General features: G+C 46.3%; 4 protein-coding genes across 4 annotated transcripts; 3 read left to right on the top strand and 1 right to left on the bottom strand.

Moving 5' to 3' along the window:
- Positions 1-987: 987 nt before the first annotated feature.
- Positions 988-3,490, top strand: LOC136450601 (glutathione S-transferase 1-like). The gene is made up of 3 exons (XM_066451119.1): positions 988-1,263; positions 2,171-2,219; positions 2,853-3,490. The coding sequence occupies exons 1-3, from the start codon at positions 1,114-1,116 to the stop codon at positions 3,296-3,298; spliced, it is 645 nt and encodes a 214-aa protein (XP_066307216.1). The 5' UTR covers positions 988-1,113; the 3' UTR covers positions 3,299-3,490.
- A 5,316-nt stretch (positions 3,491-8,806) lies between these two features.
- On the top strand, positions 8,807-10,217 carry LOC136450602 (PLASMODESMATA CALLOSE-BINDING PROTEIN 3-like). Its single transcript, XM_066451120.1, has 4 exons — positions 8,807-9,190; positions 9,299-9,541; positions 9,631-9,664; positions 9,755-10,217. Exons 1-4 carry the CDS (start codon positions 9,136-9,138, stop codon positions 9,978-9,980), a joined length of 558 nt encoding a protein of 185 aa, XP_066307217.1. The 5' UTR covers positions 8,807-9,135; the 3' UTR covers positions 9,981-10,217.
- Positions 10,218-19,871: 9,654 nt separating this feature from the next.
- On the top strand, positions 19,872-21,673 carry LOC136453296 (uncharacterized). Its single transcript, XM_066453870.1, has 3 exons — positions 19,872-20,339; positions 20,476-20,823; positions 20,919-21,673. The coding sequence occupies exons 1-3, from the start codon at positions 20,043-20,045 to the stop codon at positions 21,426-21,428; spliced, it is 1,155 nt and encodes a 384-aa protein (XP_066309967.1). The 5' UTR covers positions 19,872-20,042; the 3' UTR covers positions 21,429-21,673.
- Positions 21,674-21,823: 150 nt separating this feature from the next.
- Positions 21,824-25,022, bottom strand: LOC136453295 (exocyst complex component EXO70E2-like). The gene is made up of 2 exons (XM_066453869.1): positions 24,662-25,022; positions 21,824-23,945 (listed from the first exon to the last, which is right to left on the bottom strand). The coding sequence occupies exon 2, from the start codon at positions 23,929-23,931 to the stop codon at positions 22,111-22,113; it is 1,821 nt and encodes a 606-aa protein (XP_066309966.1). The 5' UTR covers positions 23,932-23,945; positions 24,662-25,022; the 3' UTR covers positions 21,824-22,110.
- Positions 25,023-25,157: the final 135 nt, after the last annotated feature.

The following is a 25,157-nucleotide window of genomic DNA, read 5'->3' as shown; positions in this document are numbered from 1 at the left end:
CGGATGAGCCAAATTGGCTCGTCTAAGGTAGCAATAACTTGCTTGCCGCGCATGAGCCGGCAAGATTTTGCTTGCCCATCTAGGCAAAGACGAGGGTAGCTTTTTTTTGATGCCAAGACGAGGGTAGCTTGCCGGAGAACCAAGCAGCCCGCCGGGTCCCGGTCATTCTGGACTCCTCCTCGGTGGCGCACTACCGACTCGATAGTACCGAGAGTAATCACTGGCGTCATCCCGTCTCCTACTCTCCTGATATTTTGCACGCTTGCCGGTTTATAAAAAAAACAAACAGCAACGAGAACTAGTGCGACAAGTAAACAGAAGCATCTAGACGCGCACGGGGTGCTCGGGGCCTCGCTGACCAACAGGCAACAGCGATGCCGCACCTACCCTACCCGCTCCGACTACACTCCATTCAACAGCCACACCCTAAAAAAAAAGCTAATGTACAACCACGTATTTTATATAATTTTAATACATGATTTTTTTTTCATCATAAGATTAAGATCCAACAGTCTCCACCCTTCTTCTACCTTTAGACAATCACAAGATCACAGATCTACAAATCATAGATCACATATCACAGAAAATAATTTTTTTTTCTATAGAAGGATAAATTACACAGCGGTTGGTTCCATCCCGTTCGTAATGGGTCGTCGCGCCATGAGGCCCTGGACAGTCCACTTGGTGCTGCCGCTCAGGACACCTACCCACACGACAAGTCGAGGCGCAGAAGTCGCTCAGGACATCTGCCCACACAACAGTCGAGGCATAGAAAGCGAAAGCGCGCTGATGGTGCTGCGCTACCACGTGCGCTCACCGTGTGTTTCTTTGTGCAAAAAATTTATGTGTTTTTTCTTACTAAAACAAATATATGTTGTATAACATTTCTCTCTAAAAAAAGCCACGCCCGCTGGGCGCGGTGCCGCGCCGCGCCCCCCTCCCCCTCCGGCCCTCCCAGCTCGTCTATTAAACGGGAACCACCCGGTGTGCCCCTTTGCGTAGCGAGTTGGACGCAGAGAATCCCAGGCAAACAAACAGGGTAGTGCTAGTGCTAGTGCAGAGGAGAGGAGAGGAGAGCAGAGGAGAGGAAGGTTGGGTTCGGGGAGAGAGACCATGGCTCCGATGAAGCTGTACGGGGCGGTGCTCTCGTGGAACGTGACGCGGTGCGCGACGGCGCTGGAGGAGGCCGGCTCCGACTACGAGATCGTGCCCATCAACTTCGCCACCGCCGAGCACAAGAGCCCCGAGCACCTCGTCCGCAACGTACCGTACCCTTCCCGATCCCTATCCCGTTTTTGTTGTTGCTTTTTTTCCCCGCAATGGAATGCAGCGTCCGTTCCGTTCGCGTGCTGGTGGCGCCGCTGCAGCCGCTATCCTCGACGGTCGATCTGACTTTCCTCTAGCGCCTAGCCATCCGTACGGGTTTCGTTTCACGGGGGACCGGGGGGTTTTGGATTTATATAAGGCTGGGGTTTCGTGGAGGGAATCCAAAATTGACAAATCAGGGTATTTGTTTCATACTGTAAATGGTAAAATTACAAGATATAAGAAATGGAAGCGTGAAATTTCTATAGGTTGTTTCAGATCTGGGCTGAGCGTAGGAACCTGATGAAAACCGAAGTACTTCGCCACTTCCTCTACCTACCATCTGGCCACACACCTTCCACTACAATGAAACCGTGTTCACCACCTGCCTGCGTCTTCCCTAATCCCTTCGACTAACCAAGTTCTGGGCTGCGCGGGCTGGGTTTTAGTTCTGTAACTCCATCTGGATGGGATTGGGTATTCAGTCAGTAGGATGGTGGGATAAATCCTAGGCCTGCTGTATGTGACCCATGGTTGCTCATGTGGTTTCTTCTGTTCAAGTGCAAACAAAGCAGGTAACAGAGAAGGACCAGGGGATGGCAACTATTTTTTTTGGATTGGTCATAGTAAATTTTTGCAGAATTTTATGCAGGATGGCTTGATACTCGTTGTAAACTTTTACGTATGTTTCACCTTCCTGAAATTAAAATTGATGTGCGCAATAATAAGCCCATTGAAACTCCAACTGGCAAAGCATGCACAAATGTGAAACATTTGAATATTTGATTCTTTTTTTTGAAAGGTAATATTTGATTCTTGTATGCACCTGTCCTAACTCTAGGTATGTTTATCTATTTCTCTGCAGCCGTTTGGTCAGGTTCCAGCTTTGCAAGATGGGGACTTGTACGTCTTCGGTATGATCCTATCTCTTGGGATCCTTTTTTCCATGGAAATAGGATAGTTGTTTTTAGTACATTGTTGGTGTGACTAATTAGCTTGTCATTGGTACTGTTACCCATTTCATAACATATGACATGGCTAGCGCCTCAATGTCCACTTAAATGATATCTCAGATTTTGCTACAAGCACATGTTTTTTAAGAGATTTTTTTGACTAAAGGAAGCCATGATGTGCTTCATGGGGGCTACATATTTGACTTCGTTGCCATGTGCTTCAATTTTTTTTTTCACACTAGTTTGTCGTGTATGAAAGCCAAAGCTGAAAGGAACCTGACATTTGACTTGTAATATCTTGTGCTGTCGCATGGTGAGTGTGTATTGTTCCATATGAGTGAATTACTTTGGCAAACATGATGAGTTCAGTAAGCTTATTGAAGCAAACACATTTCACTCACTCATCAGGGCATGTAGCTTCCATGTGAAATCTAATCAAATGCAGAGATGGGATGTTTTTTTTTTTCTTTTTACTTATTGCTTTCTGAGAAGTGTTAGACAGTCAAATGCTCGCCTTGTAGAATCATTTTGCATCTACTAATGATGTTGATTTCCTAATTTTATTCTTATTTAAATATTTTTCATCTGTGCTAGAATCACGCGCAATCTGCAAGTATGCTGCTCGCAAAAACAAACCAGAGCTGTTGAGGGGAGGAAACCTTGAGGAGTCAGCAATGGTGGATGTTTGGATGGAGGTGGAGGCAAACCAGTACACCTCTGTACTGAATCCCATCCTCTTCCAGGTCCTCATCAGTCCGATGCTTGGGGGAACCACCGACCAGAAAGTTGTCGATGAGAACCTTGAGAAGCTGAAGAAGGTGCTAGAGGTGTATGAGGCACGTCTGACCAAGTCCAAGTATCTGGCTGGAGACTTCCTCAGCCTCGCTGACCTTAACCATGTATCTATCACCCTCTGCCTGCTTGCCACGCCCTACGCATCTGTGCTCGACGCTTACCCACATGTGAAGGCCTGGTGGTCTAGTCTGATGGAGAGGCCATCTGTCCAGAAGGTCGCTGCCATGATGAAGCCATCTGCTTGAAGCGGTGGCCCTATCAATCGGTGAATGGAATAAGCCTAGTTTGTTCTGGGTATTTGCTTGTTCAGTGATGTGTCTTCTACGTTGAAAGTCCAGTGCTTATGAGTGAGCATGCTTGTAATAAGGTCTTGAATTGTTCTGAAATGAGCATTCCCGTGCTCATCTTGAGAATAAACTTTTTGTTAAGGTTCCTCAGGATCTTGATGAGTTCTCGTTTGATGGTTGCGGCTGCAGTGTTCAGGCTCGATGTTATCATTGCAAATGCATGTGCATAGTCCAATGGACAACTTGTCTGGATGTCACGATCGATATGGCAGTCTGGATGTCACGATCGATATGCCCAAAAAAAAGGGCAGTTGCTAGTATGTTCCTACAGTACATGGAAGTAGACGGTAGACCTGGAGAAAAAGCTGTCTTATCCCACATCTGAAAACTGAATAATGGACGGATATGCTCTTAAAAAAGGGCAGTTTCATAGGTTCGCTTCTCTTATAGTCTGTATTTTTTAGCATGTTTTTTAGTTGGAACAGTGTTTTTTCTTTCACAACAAATCAGTTAGAACAGTATTTTGTTTTGTTTTTTCAGCGAAACGAAGCGAACGGAAGAAAAAAGATGTTATATATCTCTACATCTGAAAACTGAAAATGGACGGAGTATGAGTTCAGAAGTCGAGGAGATGACACAACTCACATGTGGCTTGTGGTGGTTGTCAGATTGGCCCCGTTCGCTTCGCTGATAAAACAAGTTGAAACACTGTTCCAGCTGATTTGTTGTGAGAGGAAAACACTGTTTCAGCTAAAAAATCAAGTTAAAAAGTACGGATTATAAGAAAAGCGAACGAGGCCATTAGCATAAGTACAGTATAATGTTAAAAAATCATAGATATTATCGGTGCAGAAAGTGACCAACTAGTAAATATTTGTAGTTTTACTGTACGTTGTGATCGGAGATGGCCTAGCGCTCATGACACAGGATCTATACTGGTTCGGGCAACGTGCCCTACGTCCAGTCGGGGTCGGTCGGCGACTTTATTCCCGAGCCCAGGTGCTCGAAGTCTGTAGTGGGGTTACAAACGAGAAGGAGAAAGGAAGGGGTGTACAAGAGGTTCGGTCGGCTCCGATCGGAAGGGCCGAGAGTGACAGGAACTTTGCTACGAGCTAGGTATTCGAGCGTGTGCTGGAGGGTTTTTGAGCTATCGATCTAGTGAGACTAAACTTGAAGAAGTCGACATCTCTTTGTTGGAGGGAGCGCATCCCCTTTTATAGATAAAGGGGATGGCTTTACAGGTGAGAGAGAGAGTACGGATGTTTCTAAGCCTTGTTGCCCACACTGATAAAGACTGGATAATGGTAGGCGCCCCAACACTGTTGATGTCTCTGTAGAATGTCGGATGCACACAGGAGGTCGTGCTATCTTCTTCAGGGGATGGACGCCGGTACCTGCAAATACTATTTGATGCCTAGTGGCATATGAGGAGCCGCGCTATGTTCACACGGTACGGCAAATCCTGGTGCCCATACTGCAATCGATGTCCAGAGACACGCGGGGGGCTTACCGTATGTGAGTTTTAGCGGCCCCTACAATACTGTAGGGGGAGATATCTACGTCTTCAATATTGTTTGTGTCAGGGTGGCTGCAGAGTATTGTTTCGTGCAGGGTATGGTCCCTGGTACAGTGGTTTTGACTTGTGAGCCTTGCCTTGCCTTTCTCCGCACGTCTTCTGGTTCTTACCGAACGGGGCGCCCCCGGTCAGATGGCTCCAGTCGGCTCTGAGTGCGCCGGTTGGAGAAGAGTGGTGAGCAGGGTTCCCACGAGCCCCGGTCACGGGGTCGGAGTAGGAAGCAACGTTTTGGGCCAGGCCTTTCGATTGGAGAGATAGCTGGCGCCCGAAGCGAGTGCTCCGGTCGGAGAGGTGGGCCGAAGAAGTTGACGAGCGGGCGCTTGTTCTTTTGGGTAGACCTTCCGGTCGGTGACCGGACTGCCCTTCCGGCCCGTTGTGTTTTAGACTCTTGGGCCGGCCCATGAACTACATGTTGTTTTCCTGGGCCGAGCCCGGGTGTGGAAGCCGGTCCCCGAGGGACCCTGGGTTTATGAACCCGACAGGAGCCCCCGAGCCCTCGGGCGATTTGAGCCGAATCGTCTAGGGGATTTTTTGTCTTGCCGGCGGGTGCGCGCGAGCGCACCCGCGGGTGTAGCCCTCGAGCCCCCGGCCAGTTCGGGCAGAACCATCTGGGGGGTGTTGTCTCAGCGGGCGTGCGTGTTTTTAGTTTTGAGACGGAATTTTGTTTAACCATGGCGTCGTTGTGCAGCCGAGACGTTTTTAGGCGTGGAGATTGGATCGAGACAGAGCTCTTCCGTCCCGTTGTGTTTTAGACTCTTGGACCGGCCAATGAACTACATGTTGTTTTTCTAGACCAAACCTGGACGTGGAAGCCGGTCCCTGAGGGACTCCAGGTTTATGAACCATATAGATTGGCACATTTGACGGGAGCGATGGAAGAGACAGTGGACGCTCGATTTTGCTCGTTTGTAGCCTACTAGGTATTATAGCTCGAAGCTCCTGTACCCATATAGCCGCCAGCACGGGAGAGGAGCAGATGTGTGCGTGAGGATGAAGACAAGAAGGCACGACTTGGGCCAGCTTGGCCCATGAAAGAATAGGTTACTTGGGCCAAAAAAAATGAAAGGTAAAGCCCATGTTCAGTTAAGAAAAACAAGAAGCTACTGAGCCCTCAGCCACGTGCAATTACATATTTGGTGAAACAAATACAAGGGTATCCTAGTCATTTCTAGTAACTCCCTCCCTTTCAAAAATAGCTTACTATCTCCGTCCAAAATAAATGCACATATCACTTCTCGAGGAGTAAAAAAATTTAAATTTAATTAGAAATATAAAAAATAGTATCAACATTTGTCTCTTCAAATGAATTTATGGTACAAGTATATTGCATGCTCAATCTAATGGTACTTATTATACATCATAAATAAAGTGTATTTTGTATATATTTCGTTGAACTTTAAAAATTCCAATTCCTTGGGAACGAGATATATATTTATTTTAGGATGGAGAGAGTACATATCAAACAGTCCCTAAAAGTAATTCAAATTTATTGTAAAAAAACATTTTCGAAGAGAATCTACATTAAAAAAGTTTCTATAAGAATTCGAAAGTCTACTAAACGCACCTTAAGAATAAAAGTTAGATTACACCATACACACCTTAAGAATAAAAGTCACTATAAGAATTTGAGTTGTGAAGCTGCTCTGTATTTCATACTGCAGACACATTCATATACAAACCAGGGACGAGTTGCATACCTACCTTGGTATGGTCCAACCTAATCTAATGTTGGCCATGTCAACTACCAATTCTACTATTCTATCTACTCTAATATACTACCTGCAACTGTTGACCGAAGCAGCATGGTGCTATTTATCAAGTTGGCAGCAGCAACTACAACAACTACTAATATTAAGAAGATAAATGTCCCTAAAAAAATATAAATGAAGATAGGGATTACATGTCTATCAATTCTCCCCTAATTCTTGTGCTCCAGCTTGGGACTGATCTTGACAATTCCAATCCTTGCCCACAATTCTTGGAACTTGAATCACCCAAGTAATTTAGTTAGGGTGCCCCCACAGTGGCTGGCGATAACCGGGCTAGCAGTGGTCCTCGAGGACAGGTGCAACACGTCTATGGTTAGCCCTGCGTAGTAGTCCTAGCTCGGTGTAGCAGTGACGTCGGGATGGAGGCGGCTCATCGTGGTCATGTCCGTGTTAGTTGGTCTCTCTTGGTGATGGTCAACTCGGTATGGCTGTGGCGCTCCTATGTTTGGTGAAGCTAATTGGGTACGATGGTGGTGACAATCCAACTATTACTAACTTCGGAGTTCGAAGGATGGATACGGATGGGGCGTCCTATGGAATTGGATGGCAGTTTCACGGGTTCCCTTTAAGGGCGATCTGTAATGGGCTGATAACTGTTGGGCTAGCTGTGGTTTATATGGACTGGCGCGATGGTGACTGCCCACACATGCGTGTGGCAGGCTCACCGTCGCGGTGACTGCCAGCGGGAGGCGGCCCTTTGATGCTTCTCCTTTGTCTTGAAACCATAGTTATTAGGACAGGACCGGACATCGAACCGGTCGAGTCCTCGATTCACGGTTTGTTTGGTTTGATTGCATAATAGATCATTTAAGTGGACCCACTGGTAGGGGTTCTGGTTCCGTTTTTTTGTTGGACTGCCGGTCCAGTCCTAATAACTATGCTTGAAACCTCATGGATGGTGACGTGAAGCGGTGATGGCATCGCTCCTTGTCTTGGTTCATAAACAAGGTGTGATGATCTGCATTAGCTTGTGTTGGGCATGATGGAGGTGGTCCTTGTGGGCTTACATGACGACAAGAGGTCACGCATGCCTGTGACCTTTGTTGAGGTGGCAACAATCTCCTATTTGTGGGGAGACGACTTGTCTCGCATGATGCTCTCAAGTTGGTTTTGCACCATGTCCACGTCATGCTTTAGGGTGAGTTTTGGAGGTGGGGGACTTTTGGGCGAAAGCCTTGCCAATCTACATGCTGAGGCCATCAATAGAGACGCCTTTGGCGCTTCGCTACACGTTGGAAGCATTCTTGTGATGTCTCCTATCTCTTAGGGTTTCTGTTGAAAAAACTTGGGTCCCTTGATCGGCGTTGGCACCATCTATGGACGTTGTGTTCCTCCTTGGAGGCATCGTCGTTGTGATTGCCCCCTATTCCTAGAGCTCTTTGCTTGTTTGTTGTGGCTTGCAGGCGTATATTTGCATGTGCTTTGGTGGCTTTCTAGCGATGTATTGTCATGGTGGTTCTTATTGTTTTCTTTTGTGAGGGTGTTTTTTTCTAAGTTGTTTCTTCTCTGTTCATTCATGTCGGGAAAAAAAATTCTTGATCGTGGTTTTTCAGAGAGAGAGAGAGAGAGAGAGAGAGAGAGAGAGAGAGAGAGAGAGAGAGAGATGTATTGTCATTGGCGATGTCTGATTCTGCACACTCAATAAGATAAACATAAACATCGCTCTTTTAAATGTTTGTTTAAAAAAAAGCTATAAAATGATCAATGTTAGGATCAAATCCGAGGCAGTTGGACGATAACCACATCATCCGCACACTAGTAGATACATATTTGCCTTCATATTTTCTACATAATCGCTGTGTTCGCTGGTCTGGTTCCAGCGAACCAGCCGGCTGGTTCTCCTCTGGAGATTCAGCCAGTTTCAGCCGCTACAGTGTTTTTCTCTCACACCAAATCAGTCGGAACAGTGTTTTCCAGCCAAGTTTCAGACCAGCGAACGGGACCAATAGGGTAGCTCGTAGCTGTCGTATGCATAAGTAACTTTGTCTCTCCATGGAGAAGCCAACATGTATACATAGCTTTGCCTCTCCAAAGAGAAGATAATAAAGGCTCCGCACCAATTATTTCGAGCCGTCTGGCTAGCACTAGCAGGCTGCCAACTTCAAAGCAGAGCAGAGCACATCAGAGCGCACAAGCCACAAGCAACTTTGCCCGCTTTTACTTTGGAGCACGACGGCTCGTCATATCCAGCCACAGCTGCCGGAAGAACAGCCGTTCGCGCGCGCCGACGGAGCAGCTGCAGCCTGCAGCTCCGTCCAAAGGGCGACAGCCTGCAGGATGGCCGAAATGAGCAGAAAAATGGACGCGGCCGTCGGTGGCTACCAATAAATGGACTCCCACGCCACGCCGCGCTCTTACTAGCACAAGGCTGAAACCAGCGTTGCCGAGCGTGAGAAACAGAGCGCCCCCCCTGTCCAAGTGTCCAGGACACCCTCCACGCACACGAACTGATGGCACCTCTGGTGTTCGTGCTGCTCTTGCTGGCCATGCCACTCAGAGGATCAGGTGAGAGATACATCTCACTTCCATGCCCGTATTGATAGATGAAGCTTGATCGTTTAGCGTATTGAGATACCAACCTGCTTGTGTGTTCCGCGTGGCGCATGAGTGCAGACGGCGCGTGGTGCGTGTGCCGCCCGGACGTGGCCGATGCGGCGCTGCAGAAGACGCTGGACTACGCGTGCGGGCACGGCGCGGACTGCGCCGCCGTGCTCCCGACGGGGCCGTGCTACAGCCCCACCACGGTGCGCGCGCACTGCTCCTACGCCGCCAACAGCTACTTCCAGCGGAACAGCCAGGCCAACGGCGCCACCTGCGACTTCGGCGGCACGGCCAACCTCACCGACACAGACCCGAGTACATACAGCACGCACCCCGTTGCTCTCGACACCTGCATCTCTCAGGATCGTTTCTATCTTTCTACTGACGTTTGTTGCCGGTTGCAGGCTCTGGAACTTGCAAATACCCTGCAACACCAAGGTACGTAGGATGCGTAGCGGCCAGTTCGCTGGTGAAACAAACACGGGACTGACATTCTTCTGCTTTCGAATCCGTCGTGCGTGCGTGCAGCGAAGCAGGGACAAGCGGCAACGCAACCGGCACGGGCACGGGCACGTCGTCTCCAGGCTCTGCGAGTAACCCGACTACGACGCCCAGCACGGGAGGGAGCTTCACGACACCTGTCGGCGCGTTTGGCCCCACGCCTAGCACCGTCAGCGCGGGCACCGCCACCGCCGCCGTGTTTGTTGGTCGCCATGCCCTCCTCCTCGCCGTCGTCTCCGTCCTGTCTTTCTAGGTGCGCTGATTTGCTCGATCAGAAGGAATCCGAAGCAGCGTCATCCTCTGTAATCGGCGGCCGCACAAGACAGTTTTTTTTTTTGTGTGTGTGTGTCATGCCTTCATGGTGAAGATTTGACAATTGTTCGTTCTTCTTCTCTCATGTTTCTCGCGGTTTTCGTTACTTCCGCACATGAAAATGGATCGAGTTTGATTACTTTACCTGAACTCTCATGTTTCAAGAAATACGATGGTGTAAATTGCTAGGCATGACCAAATTTTGGCTTTGTACATGATGCCCTCAACTCAAACCATGCTCAAGTTCTCATTTTTCTCTTTCCAATTTCCTCTAACCATATAGCCTCTTTGGGTGGGTAGAGATTATTCCTTCTTTTGATTGGGAGCCAACCACGCTAATATTGTGGATTTATTAAGAACTATTTTTGTCTAAACAAATACTAGGTCCCATAGAGTTTCATGTCTCCACAGTACATGTGACCAAACACGCTCCTTCTTGCTGTTGAAATTTGGAAATGGCGTGGAGGAGAAACTTCCATGCATGGCCATGGGTCATGGCGCGGATGCTGTCCACTACCAAAGAAAAGGTTCGTAGCAATGGCTCATTTTTTTAGGACGGTTGGGGATGGAGACGCCCTATAGGGGATGTGCTGGGAACCCACGAGACCAGCCACTTCTACAAATTGGTTAATTTATAGGGGCGGCTCACTCACCAGCCACCCTTAATGTTGCGATTTGTAGGGACGACTCAATCACTAGCTGCCCCTACAAATGATGCATATACAAAAACCTGCAACTCTCTTCCTCCTCTTCGAGTCACTCACTCTTACCCAAGAAAAAAGGCTTGGGAGGCCATGGGCACCTCCCAAAAATTATCTACTAAGGGTGAGAGATTTTGGTCTCAAATCCTTTGGTGGAGAGGTCGTAGAAGGTAAGAAAATGCTATTCCATATTTTTTTGAAGTTTTAATAGTTGGTTAGTGAGTAATTACAATTTTGCTTTTCTCTCTCTACTATGTTGCTTGAGCTACTTATGAAGCAAATTAGACCCAAGTTTTGAATGTACTAAGGTAAATTAGGTAGGGAAACAAGATCATACCCTTATTTGGTCCATGTTTTTTGATTTTAGTGAACAATTAGTTATTTTTATGGATGTTTCATGTGCACGTAGATCTAGATCTAGAATTTGGTTTTTTTATTAATTTCGTTTTTATAAATTTATGTTTGATGAAATTGGACTAGGGTTTGCATGAAAGATATTGGGTAAAATATTAATTGTTACTAATTGTTGTCTTTGAAATTGTTTATTGTAATCAACAAATATGTATTTTAAATTATTTATGGATAAATAGGCCATTAATTAATTATCCTCTACCATAGTGTGTTTGTATGCTTCATGTAATTATATTTGATTTATATTCATATAGGAACTCTTGGATGTATGGTTCGTTAAGGTTCAATGCAGGTTTCCGTGAAGAGGTGTATAAATTTATTGAAGCCGTAGAGAAGCATGCAACGATGTTGACAGAGAATAAGGATACAATTATTTGTCCCTGTAAAGATTACAAGAACCGTATGGCATGGACAGATGTGACTATCATCAGATCACATTTGATTATGCAAGGATTTGTTGAGGACTACATAGTGTGGATTCATCATGATAAAACGGTTGTTGTTAACGACGAGGATGAGGAGGAATATGATGACGAAACCCTAGAATCCATGTCCCAATATTCAGCAAAGCTTGATGCATGAATGGATCTTGAGTTTGGCAATGAACAAGGTGGTGATGCTGGTGGTTGGGATGGTAATGACGAAGGTGGTACCAATAATGACGGCAGAGCACGTGTCGGGGATAAAGATGATTTTGATGATTTGGAGCACATGATTTGAGTCCTTGGACTGAAGATTTTACTAAAGAGCCTGAAAGGTCTAGAAAATTTTGAAAAGGTGAAAAAGCATCAAAGGGGACTGTGTATGGTGTTGAAAAGGGTTATCCGACGCACTCGATATTGCTACATTTTGTGCTTGAGCTACTTATCCTGAAGGCTAAGTACGACTGATCAGATTGTAGTTTCAATGATCTATTACGTCTCCTGTCATGGTTGCTGTCACAACCAAACTCAGTTCCTGCCAACACATACCAAGCGAAGAAGGTTATAAGTCCAGTGACAATGGGGGTTGAAAAAATCCATACATGTCCTAAGCACTGCATTCTTTTTCGTGGTGACATGTTCAAGTCACTAGATAAATGTCGCATGTGTAGAGCCAGTCGGTACAAGAACAATGACCTTTACGACGAGGATGAAGCCTCCATGGGGAACAAGAAAAAGAAGCATGAGAAAAAGGTGGTACAATATTCTCAACCCCTAGAGGACACTCCATTAGGCAACGATGTAAAGCAGAGAAGAATTCCTGCCTTGGTAATGTGGTACCTACCAGTGGTCGACCGCTTGAGGCGTATATCCCTAAACCCTAAGGAAGCCGCACTCATGACATGGTGGGATGATGAGCGCAAGGTGGTTGATGATGTGATTACACACCTGGTCGATGGTACTGTAGGATCGAGATGACGGACTAGAGGGAGGTGAATGGTCATTTTTCTTCCTTACTCATGTGTTGCTTCTCATTATCTTGCCTCTCATGAGTTGCTTGATCCTTCTTATCAAGCTTGATAGGACACCTCGAGGCAAAGTGTCCTATGTCTCCACACTTGAAGCACTTGATGTGAGCCAAATCTCTTTTCTTGTCTTGATTCTTGCTCATCATCTTGGCATCTTGGATTTGCATTAGATGCGTGCACTTTCACCCCTTCTTGTTCTCTTCTTTATCATTAAGTCACCACCATCATGACTGATCTTGACTTGCTCTTGGGGTATCTTCTCTAGCTCAACTTGTGGCTTTGGTTGAGGCTCTATTTGTTGCTTCATCAATTACTTGGTTGGGCACATTGAGATGAGGTGACCCCAAGTGCGGCACTTGAAGCACTTGACCTGCTTGAGCCTCTCTTCTTCCTTCATCTTCTTGAGCTTCTCAATGTTAGGGCATTGATCATGAAGATGACCCACTTCAGGGCATCGATTGCACATGAAATGAGAAAGCTTCTCACGTGCTTCCTTCTTCATCTTCTTTTCTCTTTTTCTTTCGCCCTTTGTCATCTTCTTCTTGAAGCCAAGGCCACTCTTGTCACCGAAGTTTCTTTGAGTCTTCATCAAATGCTCAAAGGTGACTTTTGAGTTGTAGCACCTCTCTAGCTTGTTGCTCAAATTCTTCACTTCCTTTTTAAGCTCATTGTTCTCCTTCAAAAGGTTAGTCTCACAAGACATAGAAGAAGAACAAGCATCTATATGTGAAGAACATGACATATCTAATAAATCATCATAAGAGGTGGATACGTGCTTCTTGCCTATATCACATGGCTTGGCAACATTATGTGATTGATCATTTGACCCAAGTGATGAGCTCTCACTAGTTTTAGTCTTTTCATTAGAAAGTTCCTTAGTGAGAAAAACATGGTCTTGTACCAAGTTATTATGAGCCACACTAAGTTCCTCATGAGCCAATTTTAGCTCCTCATATAAACAAGTAGTAACATAAAGTAGATGCTTTTGTTGTTCACATGTGTTCTTTAGAAATGAGTTTTTATTTTCCAATTTAATTGTTTTTGCCATCCCATTTCTTAAAGCCTTAGTGAGTTTGCATACAAGCTCAAAATTTGGATCATCACAATCAACAATCACACCACCAATAGATACCTCTGCATACAAGCTCAGAGGATATTGAGGAGGAGGAGCAGGAAGAGGAGCAGTCGGAGCTTGATCCTCACACGTCCTTGGGTTCGACGTTAGCATCTTTGAGGTGGAGCACCAGACGCACTCGCCATACTTTGACCACCCATCGCCAAGGGAGGGTGGTGGTGTCCTTCGATGACGACGACGACGATGATGACGGTGAGGGGGCTGGTGGTGGTGAGGATATCGACTGGGATGACATGCAAGAAGATGAGGAGTGAGTTCATTGACATTTCTTCTTTTCTTCTCTTTTTGGTGCTTTATGTCAAAAGGGGAGAAAATTAGAGAGGTCAACAATTTTTTGACACCATAGAGTGGTTGCTGCAGCAGGAGGTTCACGTTCTATCTGTTGAGAAGTAGTCTTCGCTAGGTTGTGAGTTGGAGAGTAGCTCAAAACTCTAATTTGTGTAATAATGCTACCTTTGTACTCTATATGTGTATGGATATAGACATGTATTACTTCTATGCTATAGCAGCCAGTGCGACAGCGCCGCACCCAAGCCTAGTAGTGCCGCTCTGCGGCAATGCTACGACTAAGAAGCCGCAATGCTGCACCCATCTGTCACAGCAAACTTGTTCTGCATAACCTGTCATTCATATCACGATGATTTACTTGACACAGTGTGTAGCACCCCACAGGAGCATGATTGTAGGGGGAGCCCCATCACCTTCACTAAAAATGTGAATCTTGGCCTATTATGCGAGAATTCAATTCTCCATTCACATATTAAGGGGAGGCTGTACACCCATGGCTTAAAAATCTCAGTATTTATTTCATATCTTTTGTAAGCTCTAATTGGGTTGTCATCAATCATAAAAAGGGGGAGATTGAATGTGCAATTAAGCCCTAATTGTAGGTTTTAGTGATAATAACCACATAATTAGAGAACTAATGAGATTTATCGAGATGACAAGCAGGGAATCTATATTCGAGGATGTTATACGAAATGGAGGAGCCCCCAATTACAAATGTTGATGGCTTCAAACTCAAAGAAGGTTTAAATTCTTTTATATTTTGAATTTGAGTATAGATAAAGCCATACTATAAAGGAGGGACACAATGCTTAAGCTAATATGTGCTACCAAGTGCTCAATATCTTTACATACATCCTCAGTTTTATAGCTAAGACAGCCAACACTCCACCCTTACTCTTGCTGTATTGCCTGGTGCGGCAGTGCCGCACCTAGAAAGAGGCACTGCCATGACTTAAGTGATCGTTGGAAGGTAGGGGGTTATTTATACTTTTCTCCTTCCTCTCCAATGTCCCTCTCTCCTTCTCCAATGGTTCAATTCGACCAAAAATAGAAAAGTGCTCTTCTCTCTCTCCTCCATTGGTGACTTTGAGCTTCCAAGCTTCTCCTTTGATTTCTCTATCAATCATTGAGAGAAAAAGGTCCCAAACTCGATTAGAGAGTAGATCCTTTGATTCCCCAAGTCAAAAGAGCACTTGGTTCACATTTTGGCCAGCGGTTGTGTTTATTACTCTTGGAGCTTTGCTCCTAGCTGGCTAGAGCGTCGCTCGTGGAGCTTGACAACTTATGTGGCAGCCCCGTTAGGTTTGTAACCATCTCTTGAAGCTAGTAAACTCACCCCTCATGTCAAGAGTTAAGTCTCTTGACTTGAGAATGAGGAAGGGTTGCAAAGCCCTAAGCCTTACTGGCTAACCTCAATAACGTGGACTTAGGCAAGCCTTGGTGGCGAGCTAAACCATGAGATAAATCCATGTGTCATCTTGTGCTTAAGTTATTTCACTTGCATTTCATATTGTGTTGAGGTGATTTCAAGGGTTTGTGGTCGATCTACTTGTGTGTGGTGTCCCTACCACTTCTAGTTGTTGATCTGTGTTACATATACCTACAGGAAGCTCAGAAATTTATCCGATTTAAGTTTCCATTCACAGTTTTTGAATTGTGCCATGAAGTTGTCTGTAAGTACGACAGTGCCGCTGTCTTGGCTCGGCAGTGCCATAGAGTGGCAGTGCCATGGGCACAGCGCGGTAGTGCCACAGGTTGAATTTAATGAAAGTTTGAGTGTTTGTTTTAACAGGCCTATTCATCCCTCTCTAGGCTAACCAAAGATCCTACACAAACTTGATCTTCATCTTGAGTTTGATCTTGATCTTTAACTTGAGTACCAAATATGTGCCAAGTACACTCCATAATTAAATGGCCTTGTACTCTTTGTTTGTCATGTGTCTAACTCATCTCAAAAGCAAACTTAGGTACCTTACTCACTTATGAACTTGTTTCTAATTTGCGGACCTTTCAATCAAAGTGACTCTTGATCAATCCAATAATTATCACTTTTCTGGCAGATTCTGTACCCTTCAATAAAAAATCCATATCTCCCAATATACAAATTCAATTACCACAAAATTTGGTGGAGATATGATTCACTAAGTTAACTAGCAGCTGTAAAAATTTGGGATTCATTTGACTTTTAGATTGCTAACAGATTTCAATTCTTCCACCACTGCTATATGCTAAAAACTGTTGCACTATGGCTGACAAGATCCACTTGAAAACCAAAGCATATCTTATCCAATTCTCATGAAATTTCTAAAGCATCTCATACCATAAGTTTAAAGCATTCATACCAAATTTTAAGCTAATCCAAATAGATTTGATCACTCAAACTCAGACTTGATCTCAGCTAGCTCAGATTTTAAATTTAGAACATATTTCAATCACTTGAGCTATACTTCATCAAATGTGAATCAAACTTAAAAATAACTTATTTGAATACTTTCACAAGACATCTATGGGGTATTAACCCCTATACCCTTATGGCTAGGCTAGGGCCGGCCCAGACCAGAGGGCCTAGCCCGTTAGAAGACGACGCGCGGCCCAGCCAATCTGTTCGGAGTCCCGCGCAAGGAATCAAGGCAGATTTGGAGATCAAGCAAGATCCTGGTCGGTTAGAATAGGAATCCTTATCCGGCCACCTATGGCAATTGTAACCGGTTAGGATTAGTTTCTAGATCTGTAAACCCTACCCCCGAATTATATAAGGCGGGTAGGGGACCCCTCTAAAAAACATCTCTTATTGACATACAACAATACAATCAGACGCAGGACGTAGGTATTACGCCTTTATGGCGACCGAACCTGGATAAAATCTTGTGTCTGTCTTGCGTCACCATCTTGTTTGTAGTTTGCGTATATGTCTGCCGATAATCTACTACCTTAGGCATACCCCTAGGTAGACTACCGACCATATTTCATCGACAGTGGTGCACCAGGTAGGGGGTATGCGTACTGCTCTCTAGAAGAACAAGATGGTCATCATCCCCGGTTCCATAGCTACGCCGAACGGCCTCACGTTCACCATCGGCCAGATCACCTGGACCACTGACTCCGACGACTTCATCACCATGACCCCAGAGGAGGTGCGGGTTCAATCTGCGCCGACCACTGCTTCACCTGCATCGGCTACGGCTCCGACCACGCCAGCGTCGTCTTCAGCCACGCCGACAACCCGTCGTCCGCTTCCTCGCTACAAAAGGAGGCAGATCGACAACACCGACTTGCTCGACTCCATCGATCGGGTCGGCACCAAACTTGCCGAAACCCTGGCTCTGGTAAGTTCGATTCAAAGTCAACCTAATGAGCATGTAACTATGACCCACAACAGATCTATCCGACCAGCTCGGGCCAGTCGTCCTGCACGGCTCGGTATGGATCTCGTGGTCACATCTACTCTCGAAGGGCACTCCGTTCGTTGCTGGCCAGCCCCCTGCGACATGTCTCTGGCTCTCCGAGTATGAAGCCTCGATGGAGAACCACCAGGTACAGCCCTATGGCCTACGCAACTTCGTCAACATGGTCCGAATTGAGGATTATCAAGAAGGATCGGTCCACACAGTTCAAGAGGGTGGCTCAAGCTCCTCGTCCGGCATCGCATCTAATGCCTCCGTTCACACCGAGCTCCAGCATCATAACGATAAAGGCGTTGGATATGATCTGGATATCCCAGACCACGCCCCAGGATTCCTACGATTCTCATCCTTCCCACCAAGGCGAGGAGACTTGATCAATGTTGTCAGTAATGACGAACCACCGGCAGTCGGCGAAACAGAACAAGAAAGGCTAGCACGCGAAGCACGCAATATTAACCGGTTTAATCACCGACAAATTGAAGCCGAGGCAGAAGAGGAGGCCCGACGCATAAGGGTCCAGCCACACGACCTTCACAATGCCTTTGACAGGGTGGGGGACAAGCAGGTCTTCAGGACTCCAAGTGCCAACGTAGCTGTTGCTATGGCGACGATGCAACGACTACCCAACACCCCGGAAACACAGGCAGTTCGTGACGATATACAAGCTTACCTGACGGCTGCTATGGCCCAGATTGTAGAGATTGTAAATCAAGCCCGGGCCTCATCTGTCTCAGTCGAATCAAGCCACAGCCGCCAGTACTCAAGTCGCTCACAGCCACCCAGCCAACGTGGCTCGCGCAACAATGACCCATCAGACAACCATCAAGGCGGAAACGGTGGTCACGATGGTGGTCGGGACGACAACCACCGTCGGGATGACAACCGCCGCGACTTCTGGGACGACAACCTCCGGGACAACCGCGATAATCGCCGCGATAACCATGGTCACAGGGTTAATTAGGGTGGCAACCGAGATCGCCGTGATGGCAATAACGATCTCCGCCATTACCTCGGAGAACGCAATCTGCGCGATCGCATCAACCAAAGAGCCAACGATCGTGCATCCCATGAAAGCTATCGCCGTATGGAATATGATACTGCCCACGGCCCTCCGGGGTTGAAGCAGTTTACTCCGCACCTTCGCTAAGTCATATGGCCCAAGAACTTCAAGCTCGAAAAACTTCAGAAGTAATATTCCTACATATTCCTCCATGAAGATTGGAGCTTTGGATGTGGGCCTCCACCACGATATTGGGCACTATTGTGCACAGCTTGCTGAGAACAACATAAATGATGTGGTCAGTCTCATAACTTATAACCAGATTAATTGTTATGTCTATATATATGTATGGTTTTGATAATCATATTTTTTTCCAACAGAGGCAGATTGAGGAGAATGGCGTAACATACGCAAGTTGTAGCTTTGAAGCCATTATAAACCAAGAGATGTATCAATTGGGTCGTTATAGATGGGAATATGGTGGCCCTGTTCTCACTTCAGAGGGAATCCAAGAAAAATATTCTTGTGATGAGGAGAGAAGGTTCTCCACCAATTCTGATCGTCGCCAGTAGACCTTGTGAACAATATTGTGAAGCAGAGGAGAGTGTCCTAGTAAATATATTACGCTACATTAGTGATATTTTGGCATATAAAATCAATGATCCGCACTTCTTCAAGTACGTGGCACGACGTCGGGAAGTTCTAGGAATTTCAATTCTTGTTGGTTGTAATAATAAACTGATCTAAATTATTATGGTTTGTAATGAGCAAATTTAAATTATTATGTGTTTGTAATGAATGGGTTTGTAATGAAGTAATCTAAATTATTTTGGTTCTATAATGTATATATCTTCTTGTTAATTAGGTGTTAATATAATGTTCTTGTGAATTATATATATATATATATATATATATATATATATATATATATATATATATATATATGTATGTATGTATGTATGTATGTTCTGGTCAGATTTGAATTTTCAAATTTCATTTTTTTAAAAAAATATACTGTAGGAGCGGTTCTAGAGAGGACCGCCCCTACAAATGAAAATTATAGGGGCAGATGGTGTTACAGCTGCCCCTATAAATTATTTTTGTAGAGACGGCTGATGTTACTAATCGTTTTTATAAATAAAATTGTAGGGGCGGCTGCTGTTTGTAGAGGCGGCTTGGGAACCGCTCCAACAAACCCTTGATTTGTAAAGGCGGTGTGGTAGGGACGACCGGCAAAATCGTCTATCAAATTATGGTTAGCTGTCCATACAAATACTTAGTGTAGTAGTGGTAAGTGTCAACGCGTCCAGCACCAAAGCTCTACCTGTAGTTCCCACGCACCGGCACTAGCTCCTCACAATACCGCGCCCCCGTCGGTTGCGCGATCCACTTATTCCTCGCTTCCAATGCATGCCTTGCCACCATCTACATGTTCCGGCCGGTTCCTTCTCCAACCTGTTTCTCTCTCTGTCTTCTCATCAATCCCGTGTCCGTGTCTCCGGCAAGCACGCGGCGCTAGCTTAGCGCCCTGCTGCACCCAGGCGCTTCTCCGTCAGCTTATTCTCCACGGATCGGCGGCATTGATGCGCGGCGCGACGACGCAGCGGCCGTGTCATGAGGAAGCTGTGCCCGAACCTGGACCGCGACGACTCCCTGGACACCGTGCTGGAGGTGCCCATCCCCGATGAGATGCTCATCAACGCCCCCGGCGCTGACAAGCGCCGCGGCGCCGGGGGCGCCAACATGCGCGCCTGGCTCAAGAACCAGGCCTTCGATCGCGCCACCGTCGACGGGGCTGCCTCCGCCACCGCGGAGCTCCAGCTGTTCCTCAACGTCGTCGGGTCGCCGCTCATCCCCTGCCCCGTCCCGCACGATCGCGCTTTCAGCCGCTCCATCCGCGACTCCTCTATCGTAAGCCACCCACCCATCATCGTCCTACCATGCACGGGAGCGGAATGAATGATCGCGCGTCCCTGGCATGCATGCTACGTTTTTTACGCGCGCACGGAAATCGTGACTCGGTTGCTTGATGAATGATCGATTGAAGCAAGCGTCGACGGCCAAGTACATAATCCAGCAGTACATCGCGGCGACGGGCGGGCAGGCTGCGCTGCAGGGGGTGCGGAGCATGTACGCCGTGGGGAAGGTGCGGATGTGCGCGTCCGAGTTCCACCTCGGCGACCAGACGGTCACCACCGCCGCCGCGCAGGGCCGCGCCGAGGTCGGCGGCTTCGTGCTCTGGCAGAAGACACCCGAGGTCTGGTTCTTCGAGCTTATAATGGCCGGCCACAAGATGAGCGCCGGCAGCGACGGCAAGATCGCGTGGCGGCAGTCCGCCGCCGAGCACTCCCACGTCTCGCGCGGCCCGCCCCGGCCCCTACGCCGCTCTCTCCAGGTAAATTAAGCACCAAAGGCGGCACGGGATGGCATGCAGAGGATCGGATAGCGTTCAGCCAGATGCATCTTCGATCGTGCTCCTTTTATTTGCAGGGGCTGGATCCACGCTCCATCGCGAACCTCTTCTCGGACGCGGTGTGCATAGGCGAGAAGGTCCTCAACAACGAGGAGTGCTTCATCCTGAAGCTGGAGGCTGGCGCCGCGACGCTGCGGGCGCGGAGCGCTCCGGCGTTCGATATCATCCACCACACGGTGTGGGGCTACTTCAGCCAGCGCACGGGGCTGCTCATCCAGCTCGAGGACTCGCACCTGCTCCGCATGAAGTCCGGCAAGGGCCACCGCCGCAGCGAGAACATCTTCTGGGAGACCAGCATGGAGTCCGTCATCTCCGACTACCGCTACATCGACGGCATCAACATCGCGCACGGCGGCCACACCAACGTCACGCTTTTCCGTTACGGCGAGGGATCCGTCAACCACAAGCGGAAGCTGGAGGAGACGTGGACGGTGGAGGAGGCCGATTTCAATGTGCACGGCCTCACCACGGACTACTTCCTGCCGCCGGCCGACCTCAAGAAGGACGTCGAAGATCAGAATAAGTGATGGGCTAGCGTTTGATTCCACTGATTAATTGGAGGACATAGAAATTCATTCATCCAGGGATGTTTTTTTTAATTATAGGGGTGGCGGCAGTTCTCTGTGTTCTTTCATTTCTCTCGTTTTCTTTTTCTGATTTAAACTGCAGGGGACTACATGGTTAACTCATGTAGAGAGTACAATAGATATGGGGAATGGGGAGCTTGATTAATTAATTTCTTTAATTTTGGTTGGGACTTTCTATCAAACATCTATAGTGTGACAAATTGGTTTCATTCTGACCTTTCAAAAAAAAAAAGGTTTCATTCTTCACCGAACCCTTCAGCTGTGAAGAGCTCCTTTCAGACCAACACATATCCCTCATTTTAGTGGAGGCAAATTATTAAATGGATCAGGAATGAAGAATTACTGTATCACTACCAAAACACTCAGAAACTTTACACTCCGTCACCAAAGTTTCGGGAACAGTAGAATGCTATCTCTAACATCATATGTACTTCTACAATGTCATGAGGAAAGGAATGCTAGGCAGCAAGACAGGCCACAAGAAAAGGCAAAATCATGCTAGTTTGGCAGAACAGGACATCACTATATACTCATTCAACAGTACCATTACAAACCAAAGAAGGAAACCAAAAATCAGGTGGAGGGGACTGAGGCATCTCTTCTTCAAGAATTGGTTCAAGCTTTACACTCGAAAAGAATACTGCAGTGTCTTTTGAGTTCCTTCAAAAAGATCTAGCAAAAGTGTCTCCAAATCCTCTGGCCTGTACTTTATGTAACGATCTCGATGCCTTGTGGCATCAAGAAAGCCTGAATATCTTCCCACGAACGTCCTATAGGCCTGTATAACTTTCAGTGATATTGATATCCGGACATCATCGCGGAGTTGGTCATCTGGGACAGACCATGCTGTCTGAACTCGGTAAACCTCTTCAAAGGACAGATTGAAATTCTTTATCTTCTCCCTGATGGTTTTGCGAGAAGCAGCATCACCAGTAGCACACAAGCCATCATCACTGAGGTAAGAGAGAACATTATTCCATGATGCCCTCTCATATCTCATAGCTTGCTGCTGAAATTTCCTGTTATGAATCCGGATCCAGTTATCACCAAGAAAGCTTTTGAGATCTGAGTTCTTCACTTTCTGAACCATGTAGTGGATGTTGTTCATCATGAAGATGTTCTGCAATCGATCATCTCTGTACAATCTAGACCCAGCTTCAAGATTTGCCTCCAAAACTGCAGTAACAGACTGTAGATGCAAAGCTGTTGCCGTGAAATTAGGATATGAGTTTGCCATCAACTGAATGTCAGAAGCCAGGCATCTTTGATCCGTGTCCTTGAGAAGTGAATCAAGAGTTTTGTTGTATGCTGTGAGAGCTCTTATGTAGTTCATAACATACTTTGTAAGTGGATGCACTTCTCCACGAGCTACTGCACTGGATGAAGTGTATGATTGGATGGCATACTTGAATTCTGCGAATGTCTTCCTTGCAGATTCTCCCAGTTGCAGTAGTGCTTCATGATACTCATTCAGGATCATATCATCGTATCCTGATTCAAACAAGGATTCAGCTTCAGGGAGAAGATCTTCCAGGACATCATACATATCAAGCAATCGAAAAAGCTTTTCTGTTTTTGGGGGACCAATTGCTACAGATACATAAAAGCTCAGAAGTTGTATAACTGAGTTAAATGAAATCTCAGAGAAGCACAAGTCTGCAGTTGAATCTGTAAGTTCACCAAAGACATGTTTGCTAAGACGTTTCTCACTAACAAGATATACTTGAATAAAAACCCTCATTGCCCGGTTCCATCTCTTTATTAATGAATTCAACTTGTTCCAACTAGTGTTCATAAGGTCCTCTATACTGAGCTTTTCCAGACGAAGAGACCCAAAGTACTCATCTATCGCACTCTGCCGTGAGTTTATATAAGCCTGGCAACACTCCTTATCATAGCCATTCAGGAACATGAATTTAGCAATGGACTTGACAGCAGAGAGTGCACCAGGTTGAATTAAATCAGGCACAAAATATTCTGTTCCTCCACTGATATCATTTGGTGTTTCCTTCCCTTCCGATTGTTCCTCACTAAATGAGCTGCTTGAAAAGTCTTCCACACTACCATCCTCTGTAGAGCGAAAAGAGAGAACCTCCTGTTCTAATGGCTGTTTGTAATTTGCAAGAAGATAAACAAATTCCTCTTCGAGTCTTGCCATTGCCATTTCAGAAAGGTCATATGCATACACAGTGAGTTCATCCAGCTGTTTGGCTTCTCCACCAGGGTCTAAGGTCCTTAACTTTTCAGACAGTTGTTTGATTTTGCGCAGCACTTCCAAGTACTCAAATGAGTCCTGTGGATCATGGACATGCATGGAGTTGTCAAAATCCAAACTAAGAATCTTCTTTCTCAAGACCTTAAGCGCTTGTTTAACATCGCATGTCTCATTATCTTCTCCCAGAGTAATGTTTGAGAACTGCTTAACTATCTCTGCAGCCATCATATTATGAACCTTCCCTGCATCATATGTTTAACACAAATATCAGGTCTAACTCCAATATTTCAAAGTGGAGACTTGAATTTGGGAAAGCTAGTGACACAAAGAAGTAAAGATAATGAAAATCCTATCATGCCAAATAGATGGAAATAGACAATTAAGCATTGATTTGCGAAAATCAAACATATGATGCTCAAGCAGCAAACCTTTGAAACTTGTAAGCACAGCCATATAAATAGCAAAGGTAAACAGAAATTGGAAAGAAAAAAAAACTAGATAACGGTAACATCACAGTTAGAGCAAATACAGACTAGTTACCTCCCTTCCTTTTTTTTCCCTTAAGAAAAAACAGTGGAGAAACTTGATCATATAAGATTCGACCAGCCCGATGGCTTAATAATCTAATTTGCTCTTATTGAGCAGCAGGAACAGGGCAGGTCCTCTTATTTCTAAAAACAGTTGATGATCTCAATATGTGGGTTATACTAGCAGATGAACTTATTGGTTCTTATATTAGTCAATTATTAGGAGAAAGTTGTCATAGTAGCTACTAGCTAGAGTCTAAAAACACTTGTTGGGGGGAAAAGTTCCCACGAACAAGGAAAAAAAAAACTCAAATAATTTCACCATAAATATCTTCATTAAAGCGAAACCAAACTGGAGGCAAAATCTAACTGTCACTGAAAAGCAAGAAACTATGCAAGAAACCTTTACAGAGCAGGAAGATGAGACTCACCACCGGCACCGAAGAGCTGCTGCTCTTCGCCCACTCCGGCGGTCGCCCACGGGAACTCGTCCAGGAGGCGAGAGCGAGGAAGAGAGGCTCGCGGGCGAAGAGAGAAAGAGAGGCGCAAAGTACAAAAGAGAGAGAGAAAGAGAACGGAGTACGATTTGGGGTGTGGTGGTCAGGTCAGTGGAGCTATGTGGAACAGTACGAGTCAAATCTACCCGAGGGAAGCGACGGCGACGGGAGGGATGGGGGCTCTGCGGACTGCGGAGGGGAGGATGGGGATGGTCAGCGGACGCAATTGGAACGGGATGCCGTGGTGCCGGGCCTCTCGCTCGCTCGTCCCTGTTGCTGTCCGTCCGTCCCTCCCTCCCTCTCGTCTGAGGACGGAAGGAGTCAAGGACGACAGGCCGCGGCATTCCGATCCAACGGGAAACGCGACCGTTCCGCGGGAACGGAGTGAAGGGCGACTTTCGCACTTGGGGGAGTTGGCTTGCGCAGCTGT

This window comes from Miscanthus floridulus, chromosome 5, assembly GCF_019320115.1.
Source record: "Miscanthus floridulus cultivar M001 chromosome 5, ASM1932011v1, whole genome shotgun sequence".
In the NCBI taxonomy this organism is placed as follows: domain Eukaryota; kingdom Viridiplantae; phylum Streptophyta; class Magnoliopsida; order Poales; family Poaceae; genus Miscanthus; species Miscanthus floridulus.
This window is presented reverse-complemented; position numbering and strand designations above follow the sequence as displayed.

Excerpts from the sequence above, each read along its gene's own strand:
- LOC136450601 (XM_066451119.1), top strand. The coding sequence starts at position 1,114 with ATGGCTCCGATGAAGCTGTACGGGGCGGTGCTCTCGTGGAACGTGACG. Across the intron at positions 1,264-2,170 it reads CCGAGCACCTCGTCCGCAAC|CCGTTTGGTCAGGTTCCAGC; the intron begins GTACCGTACCCT and ends ATTTCTCTGCAG. Across the intron at positions 2,220-2,852 it reads TGGGGACTTGTACGTCTTCG|AATCACGCGCAATCTGCAAG; the intron begins GTATGATCCTAT and ends CATCTGTGCTAG.
- LOC136450602 (XM_066451120.1), top strand. The coding sequence starts at position 9,136 with ATGGCACCTCTGGTGTTCGTGCTGCTCTTGCTGGCCATGCCACTCAGA. Across the intron at positions 9,191-9,298 it reads CATGCCACTCAGAGGATCAG|ACGGCGCGTGGTGCGTGTGC; the intron begins GTGAGAGATACA and ends GCATGAGTGCAG. Across the intron at positions 9,542-9,630 it reads CCTCACCGACACAGACCCGA|GCTCTGGAACTTGCAAATAC; the intron begins GTACATACAGCA and ends TGCCGGTTGCAG.
- LOC136453296 (XM_066453870.1), top strand. The coding sequence starts at position 20,043 with ATGAGGAAGCTGTGCCCGAACCTGGACCGCGACGACTCCCTGGACACC. Across the intron at positions 20,340-20,475 it reads CCATCCGCGACTCCTCTATC|CAAGCGTCGACGGCCAAGTA; the intron begins GTAAGCCACCCA and ends GATCGATTGAAG. Across the intron at positions 20,824-20,918 it reads CCCTACGCCGCTCTCTCCAG|GGGCTGGATCCACGCTCCAT; the intron begins GTAAATTAAGCA and ends TTTTATTTGCAG.
- LOC136453295 (XM_066453869.1), bottom strand. The coding sequence starts at position 23,931 with ATGATGGCTGCAGAGATAGTTAAGCAGTTCTCAAACATTACTCTGGGA.